We start from the raw sequence: 20,515 nt of genomic DNA on the forward strand, positions 1-20,515 counted from the left end.
CAGAAGTCAATGAGTCTGCTGAGCGAAGTTTGTGGGGTCCACGAGGTCTCGCTGAGAGGAGACCCCGATCCGATCCGGCAGTCGCGCGATCGTTGTCAGGCTAGAGAAGAGGAGCCGGCAGAGCACCCCCTTCCCAACCGTGGCGTGGTTAGGTAAGTTCAAGTTCGCTCTCACCGTGCGGGCTCTCGTCGTACCAGGGGAAGGAAAATTTCGCCGCTACTTCTATAAACCACGAGCAGCAGATCCTGCGATCAAGTGCCACCAAAAGGTGCACTTCTTACGTACGTTACGGTACGATCAAGTATTCTCTCACTTCTCTAGAGCTTTGAGCTTCGAGCTCGGCACGCGGGCCGGTTATCGTGGAGAATTGTAAAGAAAAAAACCCTGCGGGGTCTCCTCATACCGTGGCCCAAGGGGCTAAAGGGGCAGCAGACCGACCACAAACCGTTTGTAATCATTCGCGAGAGTGAGAGTGAGAGTGTAATGTGATAATGACTGTGATGACGACGACAACGACGACGACGGTCGGGACACGAAGAGAGCAGCAGTGCAGCATCCAAATGCGAATGCGAAAGGCCACGGCCAGTGCGGTGAAATGAACGCGAAAGTGCACCTCCTGACAGGGGTGTAGTTTCAGCTGTTGCTTATTTCCGTAACTAAAATTTTGAAGTCTAATTGCAGCCGGAAGACACAGATAAAAATTGATTTCTCAGAAAATTTAAAACAGCATCCCTCTCTACGAAAAAGTTAATTGAAAAGATTTTGCAGGACTGTGTTTTCTTTTTCATTCATTTTATTAATTTCAGCCGTATTAAGGACTGCTTGAAACTTTTTTTCAATCGGTTTTCACTAAATGTTGTCTAGAAAATCAATCCTATTGCTTTCGTTTGATGGATCTTTTTTTCACAGCTTTAAAATTTTAAACTGCCTCATGCACAGTTAATTTTATTGTTTGTTGAAAGGTTTTCTATGTTTTGTATTCTTTTTGATGTAGGCAATGTATATGATTTTTTCGAGGATGCGCAAAATAAACACGGGCTGAGGATGTGATTTATGCTTAAAAAAAATTTCCCTCTTCCAGAAGGGACTCGAACGAGGTCTCGGACGGGGTCCCGTGTGGACGAGTCTAAGTCTAAATCCCATCCTCAGCCGATGTTCTTTTTTCGCATCCTCGAAAAAATCACATACATTGCCTACTTTACAACTTGAAATATAAGTAATAGAACTTGAATGTGAATAGCTCATAAAATAATTCTTTTCAATGTTTTTATCTACGTCTTAGTCATGTATTATAGTTTACACATTTCAACATTTTATTTGTTTTATACATATTTTTCAAACCAGTTTCATTCCATTGTTTCAGATTTAATTCCTGTTTTTTCTAGACTCTGGCACCTGTATTGCTCCTCTTTTTCAATCTTTTTTAAACATTTTTGCTTTATTTATTTTTTAACTTTGTTTTTGATAACAAAAATACCTCTGTTTAAGATGACTTTTTTCATCTTGTTTGACATAGAATCGACCGAACAGCTTTCAACAATTACTAACAGGGATCGCATACCAGGCTGCTTGGATTCTTTTCCATAATTCCCGCTTGTTTTCGGATTTTTTTCGATCGACTTCTTTACGATGTGCCATAGATTCTCGATGGAATTAAGTCTGGTGACGGGGCTGGCAACTCCATAATGTCGACCTTGGGATCAGTAAACAACTCTTCCACAGTTCGGGCGGTGTCGAAATGGTTGTTGGCAAACGTCAACCTCGCTAAACATTCCTGGGGCTTTAACTACCAATTCCCACGCTCCTCGAACCGTCTCTGGATTGTTCGTGAACTCATAGACAAGTTCAGTTTTTCAGACAAGTTGATTTTCTTTGTAGGTTTTGTAAAAATCCTTGTTAAAAACACGTTTCATATGAGCATCATCCTTGGCTGTCAGTTGTTTCCTGTTTTTTTGAAGTAGAATACTTCTCTCAGGAAGTTCGGCTACATTGGGATGTGAAATGAAAATCTAAAACCGAAAAAAAGTGAAAAATATGTCCAATTTCAAATGCTAATAAATCGGTTAGTATTCGATGGATTTCCTTCGTTCTTGCAGCAATAGATTGGAAAATCTTCTAAAATTCTTCCCAAAAGAAGATAATTGTAATTTTATTATTCACACTATTGTACTATTGAAAATAGTCAAGCCTTGTCAAAACGAAAAATTCGACCGCTGATTGGTCGTTATATGATTGCTTCCCAAGCAGGGCCGACAGAATCATATACCTTGCAATTTAAAACATGCCATTTGGCCTATATAAGAGCCTGTTTCAGCCGAAGCCGCTCATAAAAGTTCTAGACAGCGACAGAGTTGTCCTCCCTTAGCAGCAGCACGAGCAGTGCAGTGGATACCAGCGATGGCGGAAAGCGGCCACAGCTGTGGCGTAGCAATGGATAGCGCACTAGTTGCAGCGGATCTCAGCATCGATAGCGCCTGATGCAGTGAGGCACTTAAGTGAAATGCAGTGTCTGTACGATAATGGGCACTAGTAAATGCATTCAATGAAAAGTTGACTCATTTTGACAACACGTGAGCCGTCTAGTTTTGAGTGATAAATCAGCTTTTCACTGATTATTTTATCACAAGGAATACTTTATTCACACTGTCAGTGATAACACAAAGATGTGATCGGCATCTCATCCGATACTAAAATGAACAACAAATTGTCCTTTTCAGGATGAAATAAAAACTTAATTGAAGAGTTAATATTTTCTAATGAGTTAGTTCACATTTTTTAATTTGAAAAAGTTATAAATTTTACTTTATCTCCGTGTCTCAGAACGTACTGAATTATCTTTTTGTTCAGTAATGGACACGACAGCCGAAACTTTCATTATCTGCATAAAAATCAATTTTACGCATAATCAAAATTTAAAAACAAGCCTCAATCATGACAAGCAACTTACTATATTATTGAAAATGGTCAATCCTTGTTGAAGCGCAAAATTTGATTGATCTGATTAGTCAAGGTTTATTTAATAGAAAAAATGACTGACACGTAAGCAGCCGGGTTATCTTTCTTGTAAAAGTATTCTACTTCAACCTTGCGGTTGTAGCTTTGCACACAACTCTCCTGTTTTTTTCATGTAGTGCGTTGGAATCAAATGTTTTCAATCGTCCTAGGAAAGCTGCATTTTCCCTTTGACTTATTTAGTAATTTTATGGAAAGCAATCCTTTGTGGTTCCGTGCAATGACTTCACTAAAATTAACGAATTAAAATCTTATAGGTATAATGTTGACATGATGAAAATCTAGAGTCGAAATAAACGACTGGTGTCTTATTTCGTCGCAATTTTTTTCGATATTTCGTAGGAATCAGTGCGTTCTGCTAGAACTGTTTTCTTCTGCGTTCTGCTACGTCAAACTTCGTGTGATCTGTTGTCATACCGATGCAAGTTCACGCCGCTGCACAGTGGTTCAATAAGGCAAAAGGTGGAACTTAATTCCATAGCGCCTTTCAACTTAATCTTAGATTAATAGTTTCTTTAGAGCAATTGTTTGTATGAATGACCCGCATATCGCAAATTGTGAAAAAATATAAAAAGTTTACTAAACTAAAAATAAAAGAGAATAACTTTTTTTGTGTTAAGAGGTAGAAGAATAGTTTATTCAGCAAAGTTGTAGAAGATTCAAAAATATGAAACTTTGTTGAACAAACGAAAATTCTATCTTTTTTCGGTACAAAGTTATAAAGTATATTACATGGAACTTATTTAAAAGTTAGTTTTTTTGTACTTAACTTTTGTTAGATGCATTTTACATGAAAGTGTAGGTCGGAAGGATTATTAGGGCACACAAAACACACATTTTTGCCAAAGATCATGTATATCCAGGACATTTCTTTACAAAGTTATATCATATTTTAGCTTATTTTTTCGATAACTTCAAGAACGTATAGGTTAAAAAGGGGCGAGTGGAATCATGATGTCAATACTTTTCCTTGAAGTTAAGCTGAAGTACTATAAACTCCTTTAGGTTCCATTTGTCCCAATTCACCCATATTAGAGTACGGCGAGCATATGTTACAGTAGGTTTTCATATATCCAATATACTAACTTTTTTGTGTTAAGAGATAGAGGGATGGTTTATTTGGCAAACTTTTAGAACGTGCAAAAATATGAATCTTTGCTGGATAAACAAAATTCCTATCTTCATTGGGAACAGAGTTACAGAGTATTGCATGTAAAAGTTTCTTAAAATTTGGTTTTTTGTACTTAACTTTTGTTAGTTACATTTTACAAGAAAACATTGTTCGAAAGAAGCATTTGGGCATACAAAACACACGTTTTTGTTAAAGACCACATATCTTCAGGACTTTTTCTTACAAAGTTATACCACATTTCAGCATATTTTTTCGATAACTTTAACAACGTATAGAATAAAGATTAGGTGCATTGGGACGGATGGAACTCATAACAATTTTGAGCACTCAAGCTAAACTTTGAGAAAAAGTATAGACATCATGATTCCACTTGCCCCTTTTTACTTTATACGTTCTCAAAGTTATCGAAAAAATAAGCTAAAATATGCTATAACTTTGCAAGGAACAGTCCTGGAGATGTGTGGTCTTCAACATAAACGTGTGTTTTGTATGCCTAAATGCTCCTTTGGAACAACGTTTTCTTGTAAAATGTAACTAACGAAAGTTAAGTACAAAAACTAACTTTTAAGTAAGTTCTACAAGAAATGTTCTGTAACTCTGTTCCCAATGGTTCTGTGGTTAGCGATGTCGGTCTGCTAGCTCTCCCACACGGTCGTGATATCGGGTTCGATTCCCGATCAGGTCGAGGATCTTTTCGAGCTGGAAATTTTCTCGACTCAGCACTGGGGCACGGTGTATCGTTGTACTTATCCTACACATGCAAAATGTGCCAAAAACAATATCGATAACGAATTCTCTCAACTAATCTAGTTGATCGAGACCGCATAAGCCCCCCAGGCTTGCGTGCGATATTGTGTGTGTTCACAAAGAAGATAGGAATTTTATTTGTTCAGCAAAGTTTCATATTTTTGCACGTTCTAAAATTTTGCCGAATAAACCATTCCTCTATCTCTTAACACAAAAAAGTTAGTATTTTTGATATATCAAAACCTACTGTAATATATGCTCGCCGTACTCTAATATGGGTGGTGTTGGCTCTGGCGACACTGCTATGCCAGCTACCAATATCTCCGATAAAGAAGTTGCTACCCAAAACGAAAGTGGAGCTGTCAAGCAGGCGGAAGCAGCAGACGACGATTAGGAGACCAACAGCATACACCTTTTTAGAGTGAAGTTGCGAATTAGAATTATATTACAATAGATCAGTGAATTACAATTAAAGATATATGAAAATTTTCTTTTTGAATAAAATTTTGTCGTTAAATAGAATTAGAGATTAAAAAATAGGATTGAGTACGAATAGGTAAGTAAAAATAACTTATATAAAATAAAATCTAACCTAACAGACTGTGTCTGAGCAGAGATTACCGCCAGGTGGAGAAAAGGCAGAATTTGCTTGTATTACTGTAGGAAAGACCGTTTATGTAAGTCGCATTGGATTATATAAAAAAAAAATCAATTAAAAATAAATATTTCACAGCTAAAAGCTGCATTCGCTAAAAAACTGCGTGCTGCTAAAAAGAATTCGGTTCCTCATACAACTCCGCTATTTCGGAACAATCTTTTAGATAAACGTTCGATCATGGATAGCACAGCTGCCGATAACGAAATAACAAATACACCCAATGCGGACTTATCGAGCTGCGTGAATTGCGACCGCCCGGACAGCGATGATAACTTCGTCCAGTGCGACACATGTGATGCATGGTGGCATCTATCTTGTGCTGGAGTTACGCCTTCTATAGCCGATCGACAATGGAGCTGTCGTTTGTGTGTGCACGATGTATCATCTATACGCACTGTGTCATCCGTGGCAAGATCGACTCGCCTTGCGTTGCAGGTCCAGAAGCTGAACGAGCAGCGTGAAGTGGAGCGAAAATACATCGAAGAAAAATACAAGCTTATTGAGGCTGAACTGGATGCGTCTGAGGAGAACGATAGTGTCCGGACACGAGCAAGTAAACGGGCCAACAATGATAAGGTGAGGAAGTGGATCGACGAGAACGCAGGTCAAGCTGAAGGCGCAGTAGGCCACACTGAGGACAACAAAGCCGCCTCCTCGACGCTGCCCCCCGCACCACTCGACCCTATCGAAGTTGCTGCTGCCGATATGATTGCTCCCGCATCCAGTCCATTGAGACATCCATCGATACTGTCTCAGCTTAGACAGTCGATTGGGGCAAAGAAGCACCCAACTAACTTGCAATCATCTTTACAGTTTAATAAAGAATTTGCTGCTGTACACACCGATAATGCAGCAGTTTTGTTCGCCAAATTTCAGCAACAACTGATGAACCCAAGTAGTTCATCCATGCTGGCAACAACCGCTAACCAATCGAGGGAAAGTACTATTTTGGAGAAGAGCAAAGGAGCAGCACCAAAGGTGCTGCAAAATGAATCGAATCTTACTCAAAGAGATAATCGTTCGAAAGCAAAAGGTAAAGTCATTCCTGAACCCCCCGTAGCACCGCAGCAAGGTAAGCCAACAATAAATAAGAAATCCGCCCTATCGGCTGAAGATGGAAATTTTCAAAGTTTAATTGATCAGTTTGGTAATATGTTTCAAACCAAACCGAAACCAATACCACCACGATACTCCACCGCTTTACCTAAACCAAACCCAAGTGTTCAGTTTCAATCAAGTACTGATTCACTACACGAAGATGTAACAACCCCCATCGAATTTTCGAAAATTACCGAATATATCCCCACCCCCTCGCAGCTAGCCGCTCGTCAGGTTATGTCACGGGATTTGCCTCAGTTTTCGGGCAACCCTGCCGATTGGCCTGTGTTCATAAGCAGCTTTACAAATTCGACGCTTGCTTGTGGATACAGCAGTGCTGAAAATTTATGTCGTCTCCAACGCAGCCTCAAAGGTGCTGCCTATGAATCGGTACAAAGCCGCCTTCTTCTTCCGGAGTCAGTTCCGCACGTATTAGATACCTTGTATTTGCTCTATGGAAGACCAGAGCTGCTTATACAGGCGCTACTGGAGAAAGTTCGTTCCGTGCCCGTGCCGAAAGCCGATAGACTAGAAACGCTAATCGATTTCGGGATGGCAGTGCAAAGCCTCTGTGATCATCTTGAAGCTGCAGGGCAACTCGCGCATTTGTCTAACCCAACACTCTTGATGGAATTGGTTGGAAAACTTCCCGCTCATATAAAGATGGAGTGGGGTAATTTTTTGCGAAACGTTTCGGAAGTTAATTTGAAAACTTTCGGAGACTTCATGTCAAACATCGTGATATCTGCGAGTAAAGTGACAATGTATGAACGAAGAAATATCAAGAGTGAGTCCGGAGAAAAATTAAAACCAAAATATCGCGGAACTTTCAACGCACACTCAGACATAACAGAGGAGGTGCGTGACAAGGAAAGATTGTGCTACGTATGTAAGAAAACTGGACATCGTGTGCACGATTGCAAAACATTCAAAGCGTTATCTGTCGATGAACGTTGGAACTACATTAATGCCAAGAGACTGTGTCGGAACTGTTTGTGTGACCATGGCAGGAGGAGCTGCAGGCGTTCGAGTTACTGTGGGACGAATGGATGTCAATACCGCCATCATCCTTTGCTTCACACTATGAGATCCAATAATGCACTGAGCCGCCCGCCGTACATATCTTCTGGTGAAAACTACACACATCGACAAGTAGAGCAATCGCTGTTTTTCCGTATCATACCGGTGACTCTCTTCGGGCCACGCATAGTGGTTAATACGTTCGCATTTCTTGATGACGGCTCGTCAATGACATTGATTGAGGAGACTTTGGTGAATCAACTTGGTGTGCACGGTGACAAGCGACCGCTGTGCCTAATGTGGACGGGTAACGTAACTAGAATGGAAACAACATCACAGCAAGTGTCTCTATCAATTTCCGCGGTTGGCGGACAGAGTATGTATCCTCTAGATGATGTACGCTCAGTTAAGGAACTTTCACTTCCGAAACAAACTCTGTCGTACGAAAAATTAGTGGCAAAATACCAACATCTACGAGGGCTTCCCGTAGCTAGCTATGTAAATGCTACGCCTCGGTTGCTTATTGGTGTGAACAATTTGAATTTGATCGTTCCCTTAAAGGTGAAGGAAGGAAGCTGTCGTGAGCCGGTTGCTGCGAAAACTAGATTGGGATGGTGCGTTTATGGCGGCCATGACGGACAAAACACGAAGCAATCGCTGAACTGCCATTCTTGTAGTTGCACTAACGACGATGAACTACACAAAATAGTAAAGGATTACTTCACACTTGAAGATGTTGCCGTTCAATCTACAATACCTCTGCTATCCGCGGTAGAGAAGCGGGCTCAACAAATTTTGGAGAAAACAACGGTCCGAGTTGGGAGCCGCTTTGAAACGGGGCTCTTGTGGAAGTACGATCGGGTACAGTTTCCTGACAGCTATCCCATGGCACTGCGCCGGCTGCAGTGTCTCGAGAAGCGAATGGACCGGGAGCCTAAGTTACGGGAGAATATCGAAAGACAGCTGATGGAATACCAGGCGAAAGGATATGCACACCGCGCGACAGAAGCGGAACTGGTACTGGAGAACAAAGATCGGATCTGGTATTTACCGCTCGGGGTAGTTATAAACCCTAAAAAACCTGAAAAGGTTCGTTTAATATGGGACGCAGCAGCGAAGGTGGGAGGTATATCACTAAATACGCTCCTGTTGAAGGGACCAGACCAATTGACCGTCTTACCAGCTGTTTTGTCGCGCTTTCGGCAGTTTAAAGTAGCGGTTTCAGCAGATATAAAGGAAATGTTCCACCAGATCGTAATTCGTGCCGAAGATCGGCATTCGCAGAGGTTCCTGTGGCGGAAAGATCCGTCGTGTCCCCCAGAAATTTATTTGATGGATGTGGCGACCTTCGGATCAACATGCTCCCCGGCGTCCGCACAATTTGTCAAAAACAAGAATGCGAAGGAGTTTCAAGAACAGTATCCCCGAGCAGTGGAGGGAATAATAAAAAACCACTACGTAGACGATTCGCTGGAAAGTTACGAAAGCATAGAAGAGGCGATCAGAGTCTCTGAGGAGATGCGGTTAATACATGCCAATGCTGGCTTTGAATTAAGAAACTGGCTATCCAACAGCACAGAAGTACTGCACCGTCTCGGTGAAATAAAACCGTCGTCCAGTCAGGATATTAAGTCGAACACAAAAGAATTCCAGCGCGTACTGGGGATGATGTGGTGGACCAATGAGGACATTTTATGTTTGTCCACAGTAGTACAAGAAGCTATCCAGAAATTAATCGACGAGGGAGAGCGGCCAACCAAGAGACAACTGTTGAAATGTCTAATGGGTTTTTTTGATCCACTGGGCCTGTGGAGCGCGCTGCTTGTGCATGGGAAAATTTTGCTACAAGATGTTTGGCGAAAAGGAACGCAGTGGGACGAGAAAGTCGATGATGCTGATTTTGAACGTTGGACTCGATGGGCGAGCCTTTTCCAGGATATCGGAGAGATACGCATTCCCCGATGCTATTTTCAGAATGCAACCGTTCGCCACTACCAAAACCTCCAGTTGCATATATTTGCAGACGCAAGCGAAGTAGCTTATGCCGCTGCAGCCTATTTTCGGATCACAAACCCAGACGGTATAGTGGAGTGCACACTGGTTGCCGCGAAGACGAAAGTGGCACCACTAAAACCTTTGTCAATTCCTCGACTGGAGTTACGGGCCGCCGTGCTGGGAGTAAGGTTAATGCAATTTGTTGAACAGAGCCACAGCGTCAAGATTCAACAGCGTTTTCTTTGGAGTGATTCAACCACCGTTTTGTCCTGGCTGCGCGCCGATCATCGAAAGTACAAACAATACGTGGCATGTAGAGTAGGAGAGTTACTCGAGGCATCCAACGTACGAGAGTGGCATTGGGTGCCAACCAAACTAAACCCAGCTGATATGGCAACAAAGTGGGGGAAGGGTCCATGCAAAAACATAGCTGGCGCTTGGTTCAATGGGCCGGAGTTTTTGAAAGGTTCCCCAAACGAATGGCCTCGTGAGAAAACTAAATTGTTACCCACGGAAGAAGAGTTGCGACCGTGTCACGTACACCGCCATATTTTCATACCCGGAATGGTGTTCGACCTACAGCGGTACTCACGTCTGTCACGCCTGATTGGCTCAGCCGCATACGTACATCGCGTTTTCGACACCCGAAAACAAATGTCGATCGTGAAAAGACAGAACAGCAGCTATTTGAGTTCGGAGGAGCTGCTTAAAGGGCAACGGACACTGATTCGTTTAACGCAATGGCAAGCGTTTCCAAACGAAATGGTGCTTCTAACGCACAACCAACAGAACTCGACGGATAAACAATTACAGCTTGAAAAATCAAGCAGCTTGTACAGGTTGTCGCCTATGCTTGATACCTTTGGAATTTTGCGGATGGAAGGGCGCATAACAGCCGCCCCCAACGTGACAGAAAGCTCTAAGTTTCCAATTATACTCCCCAGAAAACATAGATTTACTTATCTCATGTTGGATGATTACCATCGCAGATTTCGCCATTGCAACCACGAAACAGTCGTGAACGAGGTTCGTCAAAAATACTACGTGCCGCAACTAAGAGTTGCCGTGAAGCAGGTCGCTAAAGCATGCCAATGGTGTAAAGTGTACAAAGTAAAACCCAGCATCCCCCGAATGGCACCGTTGCCAGCTGTACGTCTGGCTTCATTTGAACGACCATTTACGCATACCGGTTTGGATTTATTCGGACCCTTAGTGGTGAAAATTGGTAGGAGCAATGCGAAACGTTGGATTGCGGTGTTCACCTGCCTTACTATACGAGCAGTTCATGTTGAGGTGGTTCACAGCCTCAGCACTAGTTCCTGTATAAAAAGCATTCGCAGGTTCGTCGTTCGTCGTGGATCACCAGCTACTATTTACTCCGATAACGGAACGAATTTTCAGGGAGCAAATAGATTATTGCAGGAGCAGATGGAAGAGCTAGCCATTACCTTCACCAGCACTTCAACTAAGTGGATGTTTATCCCTCCCGGTACACCCCACATGGGGGGCGCGTGGGAGCGCATGGTGCGCTCAATAAAAAATGGCATGAACGTTGCGTACCAGAGTCATGCAAAATTGGATGATGAAAGTTTAGAAACACTGGTGATAGAAGCAGTGATGGGAGGATCCGTCAGGCTATAGTACAAACGGCGAGGGGGTTGATTCGTAGGGCGGTGAATAAGCTGGCGGTATTAGAGGTAGATGAAAAATGTAAAACAGACCCAGAGGGTCAGTGTTACGGGGGGGAGGATGTTGGCTCTGGCGACACTGCTATGCCAGCTACCAATATCTCCGATAAAGAAGTTGCTACCCAAAACGAAAGTGGAGCTGTCAAGCAGGCGGAAGCAGCAGACGACGATTAGGAGACCAACAGCATACACCTTTTTAGAGTGAAGTTGCGAATTAGAATTATATTACAATAGATCAGTGAATTACAATTAAAGATATATGAAAATTTTCTTTTTGAATAAAATTTTGTCGTTAAATAGAATTAGAGATTAAAAAATAGGATTGAGTACGAATAGGTAAGTAAAAATAACTTATATAAAATAAAATCTAACCTAACAGACTGTGTCTGAGCAGAGATTACCGCCAGGTGGAGAAAAGGCAGAATTTGCTTGTATTACTGTAGGAAAGACCGTTTATGTAAGTCGCATTGGATTATATAAAAAAAAAAAATCAATTAAAAATAAATATTTCACAGCTAAAAGCTGCATTCGCTAAAAAACTGCGTGCTGCTAAAAAGAATTCGGTTCCTCATACAACTCCGCTATTTCGGAACAGGTGGATTGGGACAAATGGAACCTAAAGAAGTTTATAGTACTTCAGCCTAACTTCGAGGAAAAGTATTGACATCATGATTCCACTCGCCCCTTTTTAACCTATACGTTCTTGAAGTTATCGGAAAAATAAGCTAAAATATGATATAACTTTGTGAGGAAAGGTCCTGAAGATATATGGCCTTTGGCAAAAATGTGTGTTTTGTGTGCCCTAACAATTCTTCCGAACAACGTTTTCATGTAAAATGCAACTAACAAAAAAACTTAATTTTAAGTAAGTTCCATGTAATATACTTTATAACTTTGTACCGAAAAAAGACATGATTTTCATTTGTTCAACAAAGTTTCATGTTTTTGAATTTTCAGCAAATTTTTCATATTTTTCAATAATTTGCGATTATGCGGGTCATTCATACAAACAATTGTTCCGAAGACACTTTTAAGCTAGGATGAAGGTGAAAGGCGCTATGGAATTAAGTTCCACTTTTTGTCTTATTGGACCACTGCACAGTGCACAGTGGAGAATCGCTGGCTATCAGCCAAAAAAATTTTTTTTTCGTTAGCTGTTTCATAATATTTTTCCATTATTGCTATAACATTCAAATGTCTTGATCCAAAATTTGGGCGCAATATCATGAAATCTGATTTTTTTATGACTTTTCAAAGCATGGCATACTAATGTTTTTTGACATTTTTTTTTTTTTGAAAAAAAGTACATTACTTTGAAACGCTCTGTAGCTTCAATGATATCTTGGATTTTTTTGATGTCAAAGGAAAAGTTGTTGTAAATATTGTGCAAAACCAACCCCTTTCAATAGATATTGTAAAATTTGGTCATAGTAGGCCTGACACTAAAAAAATTAAAAAAAAACGTGATTTTTTGTAGAAAAGTAGCCTAAAAGTTTAGACGCCGCAGTTTGCCACGGTTGCGACTACTTCCAAAATTTAGGCCTTCAAAGGCATACTGTCCGCTGTAGCGCAAAACTGCGCAAATTGTCCCCTTAGTGAAAAAATCGATAGCAGATTTTTTAATTTTTAATTTTTTGAAGTTGAAATTTCATCCAAGATTAATTTTAATCATAACCATGAACCCATTATGGAAAATTCAAGATATCAAACTTAATCCGTGAGGATAAAATATAAATTTGGGCAAAAGTCACAAAATTTATCAATAAAAAGTTAAAAAAATACGTGTTAAAAAAACAGTAAACTAATATTTATGAAATCCTAATCATGTCAAACTAATTTATCACTTTCTGCATATTTAAAACTACATTGAAAGCATTCAGCCCTTTTCAATTTATGATCATGAAATTCGCTGATTGAAGTGTCAAATCCTAGCAGCAAATTCATACCATCAAACTCCTGCAAAAACAATAGCCCGTTTGCAGATTGCTTTTGCTTCGCACTTGTTTGGATACGAAAGTAAAGCACACAGTTTGCTGTATGAGAAAAAAAAAACAAAGAACATTTGTCGCCTTTCGCATCTTTTCGTATTCATTTAGAACGTTGTGTGATTTCAGTGTCTTGGTTTTCAAATTCCTAAATTCGTTAAATTTTATTATGGAGCCTTCAACTTCAGCGGCACCACCTAATTCAATGTCTAGTAAGTTGTCAATTCATGGTTTTATACATGTATTTAAATGTCCTATTTTAACCATAGAAACCAGATTAGAAAGACAACATATATATGAAACAATGAGCCTCCCCTGCTGGTCTCGAGGTACGATGCTGGCCTGACAAGCTAGTCGCCGTAGGTTCGAGTCTTGACTCGGGAGAGACTGATATGACAAAATAGAGTTTTTCGAGAAACAAAGCTGCGAGGTTTAGCAGAATGAACAAAATCTTAGAACGTCTTGAACTATTTCGACGATTACATAAAAAGTTATGAACAAAAAACTATTTTTGAGGGGTGTTTCTGTTTAGTTCTGCGATGCGTTCAGCACGTTGCCGAGGGTTCAACATCTCGATGACCACCATTTGACTCTGCTCCGGATTGCTCTCATCCCTATGACTGACCTGTTTCCAATACTGGCACGCCCTGGAAATTTTACTTGTGATTTCCATATGGGCACCACGTGTACTCGCCCATTTAGGAAAATCTGTATCAGCCGAGTATTTTTCCGTGACGAGTCGCTGATTTTTTCCGAATTTTGCTAAGACCATAGCAATCTCTCAGTCCTCAACCTCCGGAGGAATGTTGAACAGCTAACTATTTGAATGTGCTGGTTGCTGATGTAAGGGTACCCAACCCAGTCAACATTTTCATACGTATAATAATGTTTCAATCCCAATATCCGCACTCATATAGATCATACAAACTCACAATTGATGCACAAAAACAGTATATGCGTACTATTTTGAAGGCGATATACGTACTGAGGGATAAAAGTATGCAATTTATTGATATACGTGTTTATATACGATAATTTCCGATTGAAAGTGATTTGTTTTACACTTTCTTGCAATTCTAAGCCTACAATCGTAAATCGGTTAGTCTCCACCAGGATATACAATTGAAACAGAATTTCTGCGCAGGATAATAAGCGTGGTATACGATTTAGACTTCGTTAAGATATATTTGCGATAATTTTCATACATTGATATACGATTTGTGGTTGACTGGGTAACCGGAATGGAAACTGTTATGATTGCTGAATGTCACAGTATCAGGTAGACGATCCAGCGTAACCTATAAGAGCATTTCCTTCTCGCACGACCTCCAGAACTGGCTTCCGAATATGTGTAATAACCTTAAAAATTGTAATTATTGCAACCATAAATTTTATTCAGTTATCGCATGAATACGTCATGTTCAAATCGCGTACGTTATCCGTACTGATATTATATCATCCCTTATCTTGTCCTGCTTTTCAAAGGAAAATTTTAACCATAATATCATCTTGCTTAGCCATGTTTGTGTTAGACTCATGTTGTAAGTGGCCCCACCTTTTTTTCAAATTTTGCCATACTCTCAGTTTTCCCTAAAGTTAAAACTGGTAAAAGATATGCAAGAAAAAATGTATTGAAATAGTTCCTGCGTATTTTGATGCTCCTGGCCAAGCCAAAAGTGCGTAAGGACTTCAAAGACGTAGAAACGACGAACCTGGTGAGCAATTACTCTGCGGTCTTTTGACATGATTCCGAGCTTGCTGGGGGCACCAAAATTCACAGGAACGGTTTAATAGCTGTAATAATTCATTTTTTATCAATTTGAGCTCTCAATTTGAGTAAGTTTTTTCCGCTTTTCTCGACCAGCGTAACAAAAAGCAAAGCGATTGGTGCTTTATTCCGATTCCGACATCCTTTCTTACCCTCACCCTATTCAAAGCGGAAGCTACTGAATTATTGTACATTGAAGATGGTAAACTAATCCCAAGTTGCCATAAACGTGGTTCCCTGTGCAACTTCATTAGCTCAGATCCATCACGGAGGAGCAACTACGAAATGTACGATCGTTCAAGCTCAAGCTCAAGCTTTTAAACGTTTTCCATTATTTGTTTCAAAGACTCAATGTACCTTCCGTTTTGTATAGAAGTTTTTTTTTAAATTTATTTTTGTACTCGTTCTCATCTTGTTTTAAGTTTTTCACTCTTTGTTTCCTTCTCGATTTCGAAAGTGTGGTTTTTTTCCTTATATTAACCCTCTAGTGCCCAAGTTAATTTTCAGACGGACTTCGAAAAAATCACTATGAATTTTTATAAACATTTTTTAAGTATTGATTGAAGCTTTTTAGAGGTTTAACTGAAGGCCGTCTAAAGGCGGCACTGGGCACTGGAGGGTTAATAACTTTGCCTTTCCCCTACTCTTGCATTATTACTTCAACATGATTTAGACAATTTAAATTGTTTAGGATCCTTACGTTTTTAACTCTCGATGCGCTTCAGCCGCTGTTTTATTTGAATGGAATAAGTGAAGTAAGACTTCCCACAAATGACGATTATTTGGTACATAAATAAGCATTACCTCATCTTTCATCTCATTTCACTTGTTGCCCATTTAAGGTGAAACTCAAAGGCACAAGACGGTAACAGTGGATGCGTAATCCGTGAGAACGCTATTTTATGTTTGCCCCACCACAGCAAACATAAAAGAGCGATTTCACGCATTAATTATTACCGAGTCTTGTGCCGTTGAAAAGTCGATGTGGTGGCTCGAAATCGCCCATTTTTAGTTTCTAAACCGTTTCACCTTAATATCAAGCCGTCTGTTTAGACCGATTTGATATGAAAAATTTGGCAGTGCTTCAATATTATATGATGTCCAACTTCTACGGCATGCTGTCCCGAGCCCATAACACTTCATCCCTGCGGGCTCTGCACATTATGGGCCCGCTCGGAGAGTACCAGTATTTTGCACCGCGCACATAAGGCTCTTCAGCATCCGAGCAGCAAGAAGCGCGTCAGGCCAAAACGAGACTCAGATTCTCCGGATGGAAGCAAATTCCATTCACCACACCGCTGCTTGTTTGCTTGCTTGTTTGGATGGTTGGCTGGCTGGATTTCATTGATCGGCAGGGAGGTAGGGAACAGAAAAACTTAACTCACCTCCCCTACGCACCTTCGTCGCTTGGCCCCTCCCTTCCCGTCCCGGAGCGGAGAGGCAAACAGTAGACGACGACTGAGCAGAAGTGTGCAGACTTTTCCTTTCTATCCAGAGTGAAATGTTGAATAATAATCGATCAGCCAAGCAACAGGCGCTGCTGGGGTTTGTTATGGAAGAGAGCAACATCCAGAGTTTACTTAGATGCAAAAAAACAGAAAGTGGTTTGATGCAATAACTGCTTAGCTTGGCTTGGCTTTGCTCGGCATTAGAACATTTGCGCTGGAGTCGATGATCAGTAACGTACCTCCTGCTCGCAGCGCTACAGATGGCAGACCTATCATTTCACTTTCGAACCGTGCGCGTTGAGGTACGCCGTAATTTTGTTATTAACTCCTAGTTGATAAACACGGGGTAACCAGCAGTAATGTTCTTCTGCAGCTGTCATTAACTGACCTAACGCCGAACAGAGTAATTCAGGCTTCAGCTTGCTGCGATTTGCGAGATTGTACTTTGTTTATATCTGCGCTGGTGATCGCAAATTTCTCACTATTTAGCAACCATTTCAAAGCTGCTATTTTTTGTCGCCATCAAAGCAAAAGTTGTGCGTAAAATGACAATCAATAAAATCGCAAACCAAAAATTTACGCACTTTCTCCGTCGTTAAACCGCCGATAACGCGCAAATAAGTAGCGCGCGCGAAGCGTGAATATCGATCTCTCAAAATGTGATCATCGCCAGAGGCAGGACTACCCAGGGGCAGCAGAGCCCAGCTGGCGAAAAGCTGTCAGTCAGCCGCCTTTCACAGGCGAACGAGTCGGCGAATTAATTAGCGACAGTGATAGATTTAATCCATCCAATCGGGCTCTAGTGTGAAGCCGCACATGCAAATTATATTTGCATTTTATAACCTAACAAGGGAAAAAAAGAGTGGACAGAATACGAAGATTTGGGTGAAATTTTGTAAATTTGATGACGTCAGAAATTTCCCATTGGTACTAATTAATTTACAAGTGAAGTAGAATATTTATTTGCTCATCACTCGGAAAAGGGCCTTGTGATTTCGTTTTTTAAACTTTTACAAAGACTTCAAGTATGAACAGCGGTTTTGTAGCGTTTTACATACTTTCCGCGTACTATACAATTTGGAAATAATGTTTAAAATTCGACGGTTTTTTGGTTTCTCACTTCTCCAACAATGCATCAGCAGAATCTCCGCCCGTCATCTTTACGGTAGCTGCAGCACAGATTTCGCACTATCATCGGTGTCCGATATCGGTGAAAATATTTTTCGATATATCATGCCAGCCGGACCGGGTTACGTGGCCCCGGGCGATCTGTGCCATGTTCGCTCACTCTGGTGGCATTCGCGCACCGCACATCCGGTAGCGTTGCTGATAAGGTTTTTTTTTCGTCTTGATTTTTTTTTTTTTTTTCGTTTTTGGACCTTCTGTCCGACGAGAGAAGGCTACTTTAAGCTACCAAAACTGGACTGTCCGTCCATCCGAGAGGGAGTGCCGAACCGAATGCAGCGGCCGATTTTCCCACAGCACAGCACGCGAAAAAAAACTCTCACTATTATCCGCCGAGAGCGGATGACCGAGTTGGGATTCCAGGTTTCGATTTTATTTCGGACCCGATTCGGCTCTGTCTGACCGGAGGCGGACTTTTCCTTTTGTCTTTGATTATGGCCCCGTCGGGTGAAGGATTGGAGTTGAATGCATTTTTATTACTTTTTTTGATAATTAATTGAATCTTTTGGGTCGTCCGCAGGTTGCATTCGCCCGGCGCAAATTAGTCAGGGAGGGAAGGTTTGCGTCGTAATTAGCCATTTAGTAGACACTTCAAGCTGCTGTTATTTACATCCCGGCATCACCGATGGCGTTGTGAATGGTATTCAGGCGAACGTAGGGAGTGGTTGTCATCCAGCAAGGCACGTCTTGTGCGAAAATGAAACCCATCAAAAGTACCCACAAATCGCCAGCAACGACGTTTCTCCGGCGGCGCGGCAGTCAGATGCAGATGAGGCGCGAGACACTTTGTGGCTAGCCAGTTTCTCTTTGGTGACAACTCTGCACGTGCCTCACCTGCAGAGCAGGGAATTATGTCGTACACTTTGTTGTACGCCAAGTGCAAATAAACTGCAGTTAAAAGTACCACATTCCCTGTCGCCATTGGTTCCCCCCGGGGTGCGGAAGATCGGGCATTCGCATTCGGCATTCAGCAGCTGTTTGCGGTGTGAAATTCGCTTTTTCTTTACTTTGTGCAAATTTTATTGCTAATTCAGGCGGCATTCTTGCGGGGTCGGTTTCTACTTTGCACGCACCATCGCGAAAAGTGACCACGATGCCACCACACAGGGGAAACGCCCTCAATGCAAGTCATTTTGGCGGGCCGGTTGCCCTCAACAGTGTGGTTAAGCAGCATTATATCCGGTAAGTTGGGTTTGCTGTAGATCGATTACATTTTTCATAGTACGTGGTAGAAATTGAAGGAAAAGTTCAAGGTTAAATATCCCCATACAGTTTCTTGTGGTGTTCCATTGCTTCGAGCTTATGTTGGGATCATTTCATTTTTTCTTGCCTCTTCTGTTTCTTAGAAATATTTTTTTCGCTATTCTGTATGCACTTTTAAATTCTGGTCCATTTTGTCAGTTTTCTGATCTTTTTTCTGATCTTTTTTTTTAAATCTAAACTCAATTTAAAGCCTTTCTATTTGCACTTTTTGCCATTTTGAGCCCAGTTTTTGGACATTTCAATCAATTTAGGAAATGATCCTTTTTGGACCTTTTTGTGGCAATTTTTAGTAAAATCGATCCCAGTTTGGGATCACTCTTCTATTGTCATTTTCTATTCTTAGGAACAAATTTCCATCATTCTGAGCTCAATTAGGGATTAAATTCTATTCTAGCCGTCAAGAGCATTTTTTTCGGTTTATCGAATTAATTTAAAATATAATGTTAGTAAAATTTCTTTGTAACAGTTTTTTATATTAAAAAGTTTTTTTTTTTTGTTATTTCAAGCTCATGGAAATTTACTAAGTACACTAAGCTTTTTTACGTGGGTTTTTATGCGTCTTTTCTACGCGGATTTCTAAATTTACATTTTTTATATTTTTTCTTGATTATCGACTAGATTCACATGCGGAAATAACAATACTTTTGATTCTCTTTCGAAAGAATTTAGCAGAGGTGATTATAAATGTTTAGCAATTGAAGTTTTTTTACGCGGGTTATTTTTACGCGCTACGCGGGTAGCAACCCCATAACAAATCTAGTATGCGTTGAATTCAGTTTCAACTGAGAGAGGATCAATGACAGTTAATATCTAGTATTGGTTCTCGTGTGATTTTGTGTTACCCACAATTGTGTCCCAATTTAGTTCTGAAACAACAAAATATTAGCGAAATTATCCTAATTATCAACTACAGTTCAAACTCAATCGGACTACTAGAAAACCAATAGAACTAAGTGATATTGTACAACTTTACCCTCGATTCAATTTTAGGTTCCATACGCATAATTTGCAAAATCATACTGTCAAAATGACATAAATGGCATAAAGAAAGAAGCGATTCAAAATCAACTAAAAATGAGTGTTCTGGTCGCACTGGCCGTGCCCAAATGGCATCGTTTAGAGCAAGCCCACCAGTGGCTAAATTAAAGTTTCTAAAGCTAGTTTTGCAACTCCCACCTTAACGCGGCAACCGCACCGGGCGTTGCTATGTTGGTTAGGGAAATAGCAATCACCACCACGGGTAGTAGCGAGTTATTAGCTATTTGATATATTTGAATAATGTCAAACTGATGTTTGTTTTGTTGTGCTCGATAGTAAATGTTCGTAACAATATTATGAAAATAATAAGTGTTTCGAACATAATTGGTCGGCCCCGGAAGACGAAACGCTTTGCCTTGGTTAAACACGTCGTAGGACGCTAGTATCGGCGTGAACCAGTCTATTTTAATTTGGATCGAGCTGAAATTTTACACAGGGTGTTTTTCGGGCGGGTAAACATTTATAGTTTTTTTTTGAA

At 40.8% G+C, this 20,515-nt stretch overlaps 1 protein-coding gene across 1 annotated transcript; it reads left to right on the top strand.

Moving 5' to 3' along the window:
• Nucleotides 1–9: 9 nt before the first annotated feature.
• On the top strand, nt 10–11,303 carry LOC129716584 (uncharacterized). Its single transcript, XM_055666419.1, has 4 exons — nt 10–152; nt 240–291; nt 5,506–5,568; nt 5,625–11,303. The coding sequence occupies exons 1-4, from the start codon at nt 10–12 to the stop codon at nt 11,301–11,303; spliced, it is 5,937 nt and encodes a 1,978-aa protein (XP_055522394.1).
• Nucleotides 11,304–20,515: the final 9,212 nt, after the last annotated feature.

The sequence above is a fragment of the Wyeomyia smithii genome, chromosome 1 (genome assembly GCF_029784165.1).
Source record: "Wyeomyia smithii strain HCP4-BCI-WySm-NY-G18 chromosome 1, ASM2978416v1, whole genome shotgun sequence".
Taxonomy (NCBI): Eukaryota; Metazoa; Arthropoda; class Insecta; order Diptera; family Culicidae; genus Wyeomyia; species Wyeomyia smithii.

Coding starts and splice junctions, on each gene's coding strand:
- LOC129716584 (XM_055666419.1), top strand. CDS start 10: ATGAGTCTGCTGAGCGAAGTTTGTGGGGTCCACGAGGTCTCGCTGAGA. Junction 153..239: donor CCCAACCGTGGCGTGGTTAG/GTAAGTTCAAGT, acceptor AACCACGAGCAG/CAGATCCTGCGATCAAGTGC. Junction 5,569..5,624: donor CTGTAGGAAAGACCGTTTAT/GTAAGTCGCATT, acceptor AATATTTCACAG/CTAAAAGCTGCATTCGCTAA.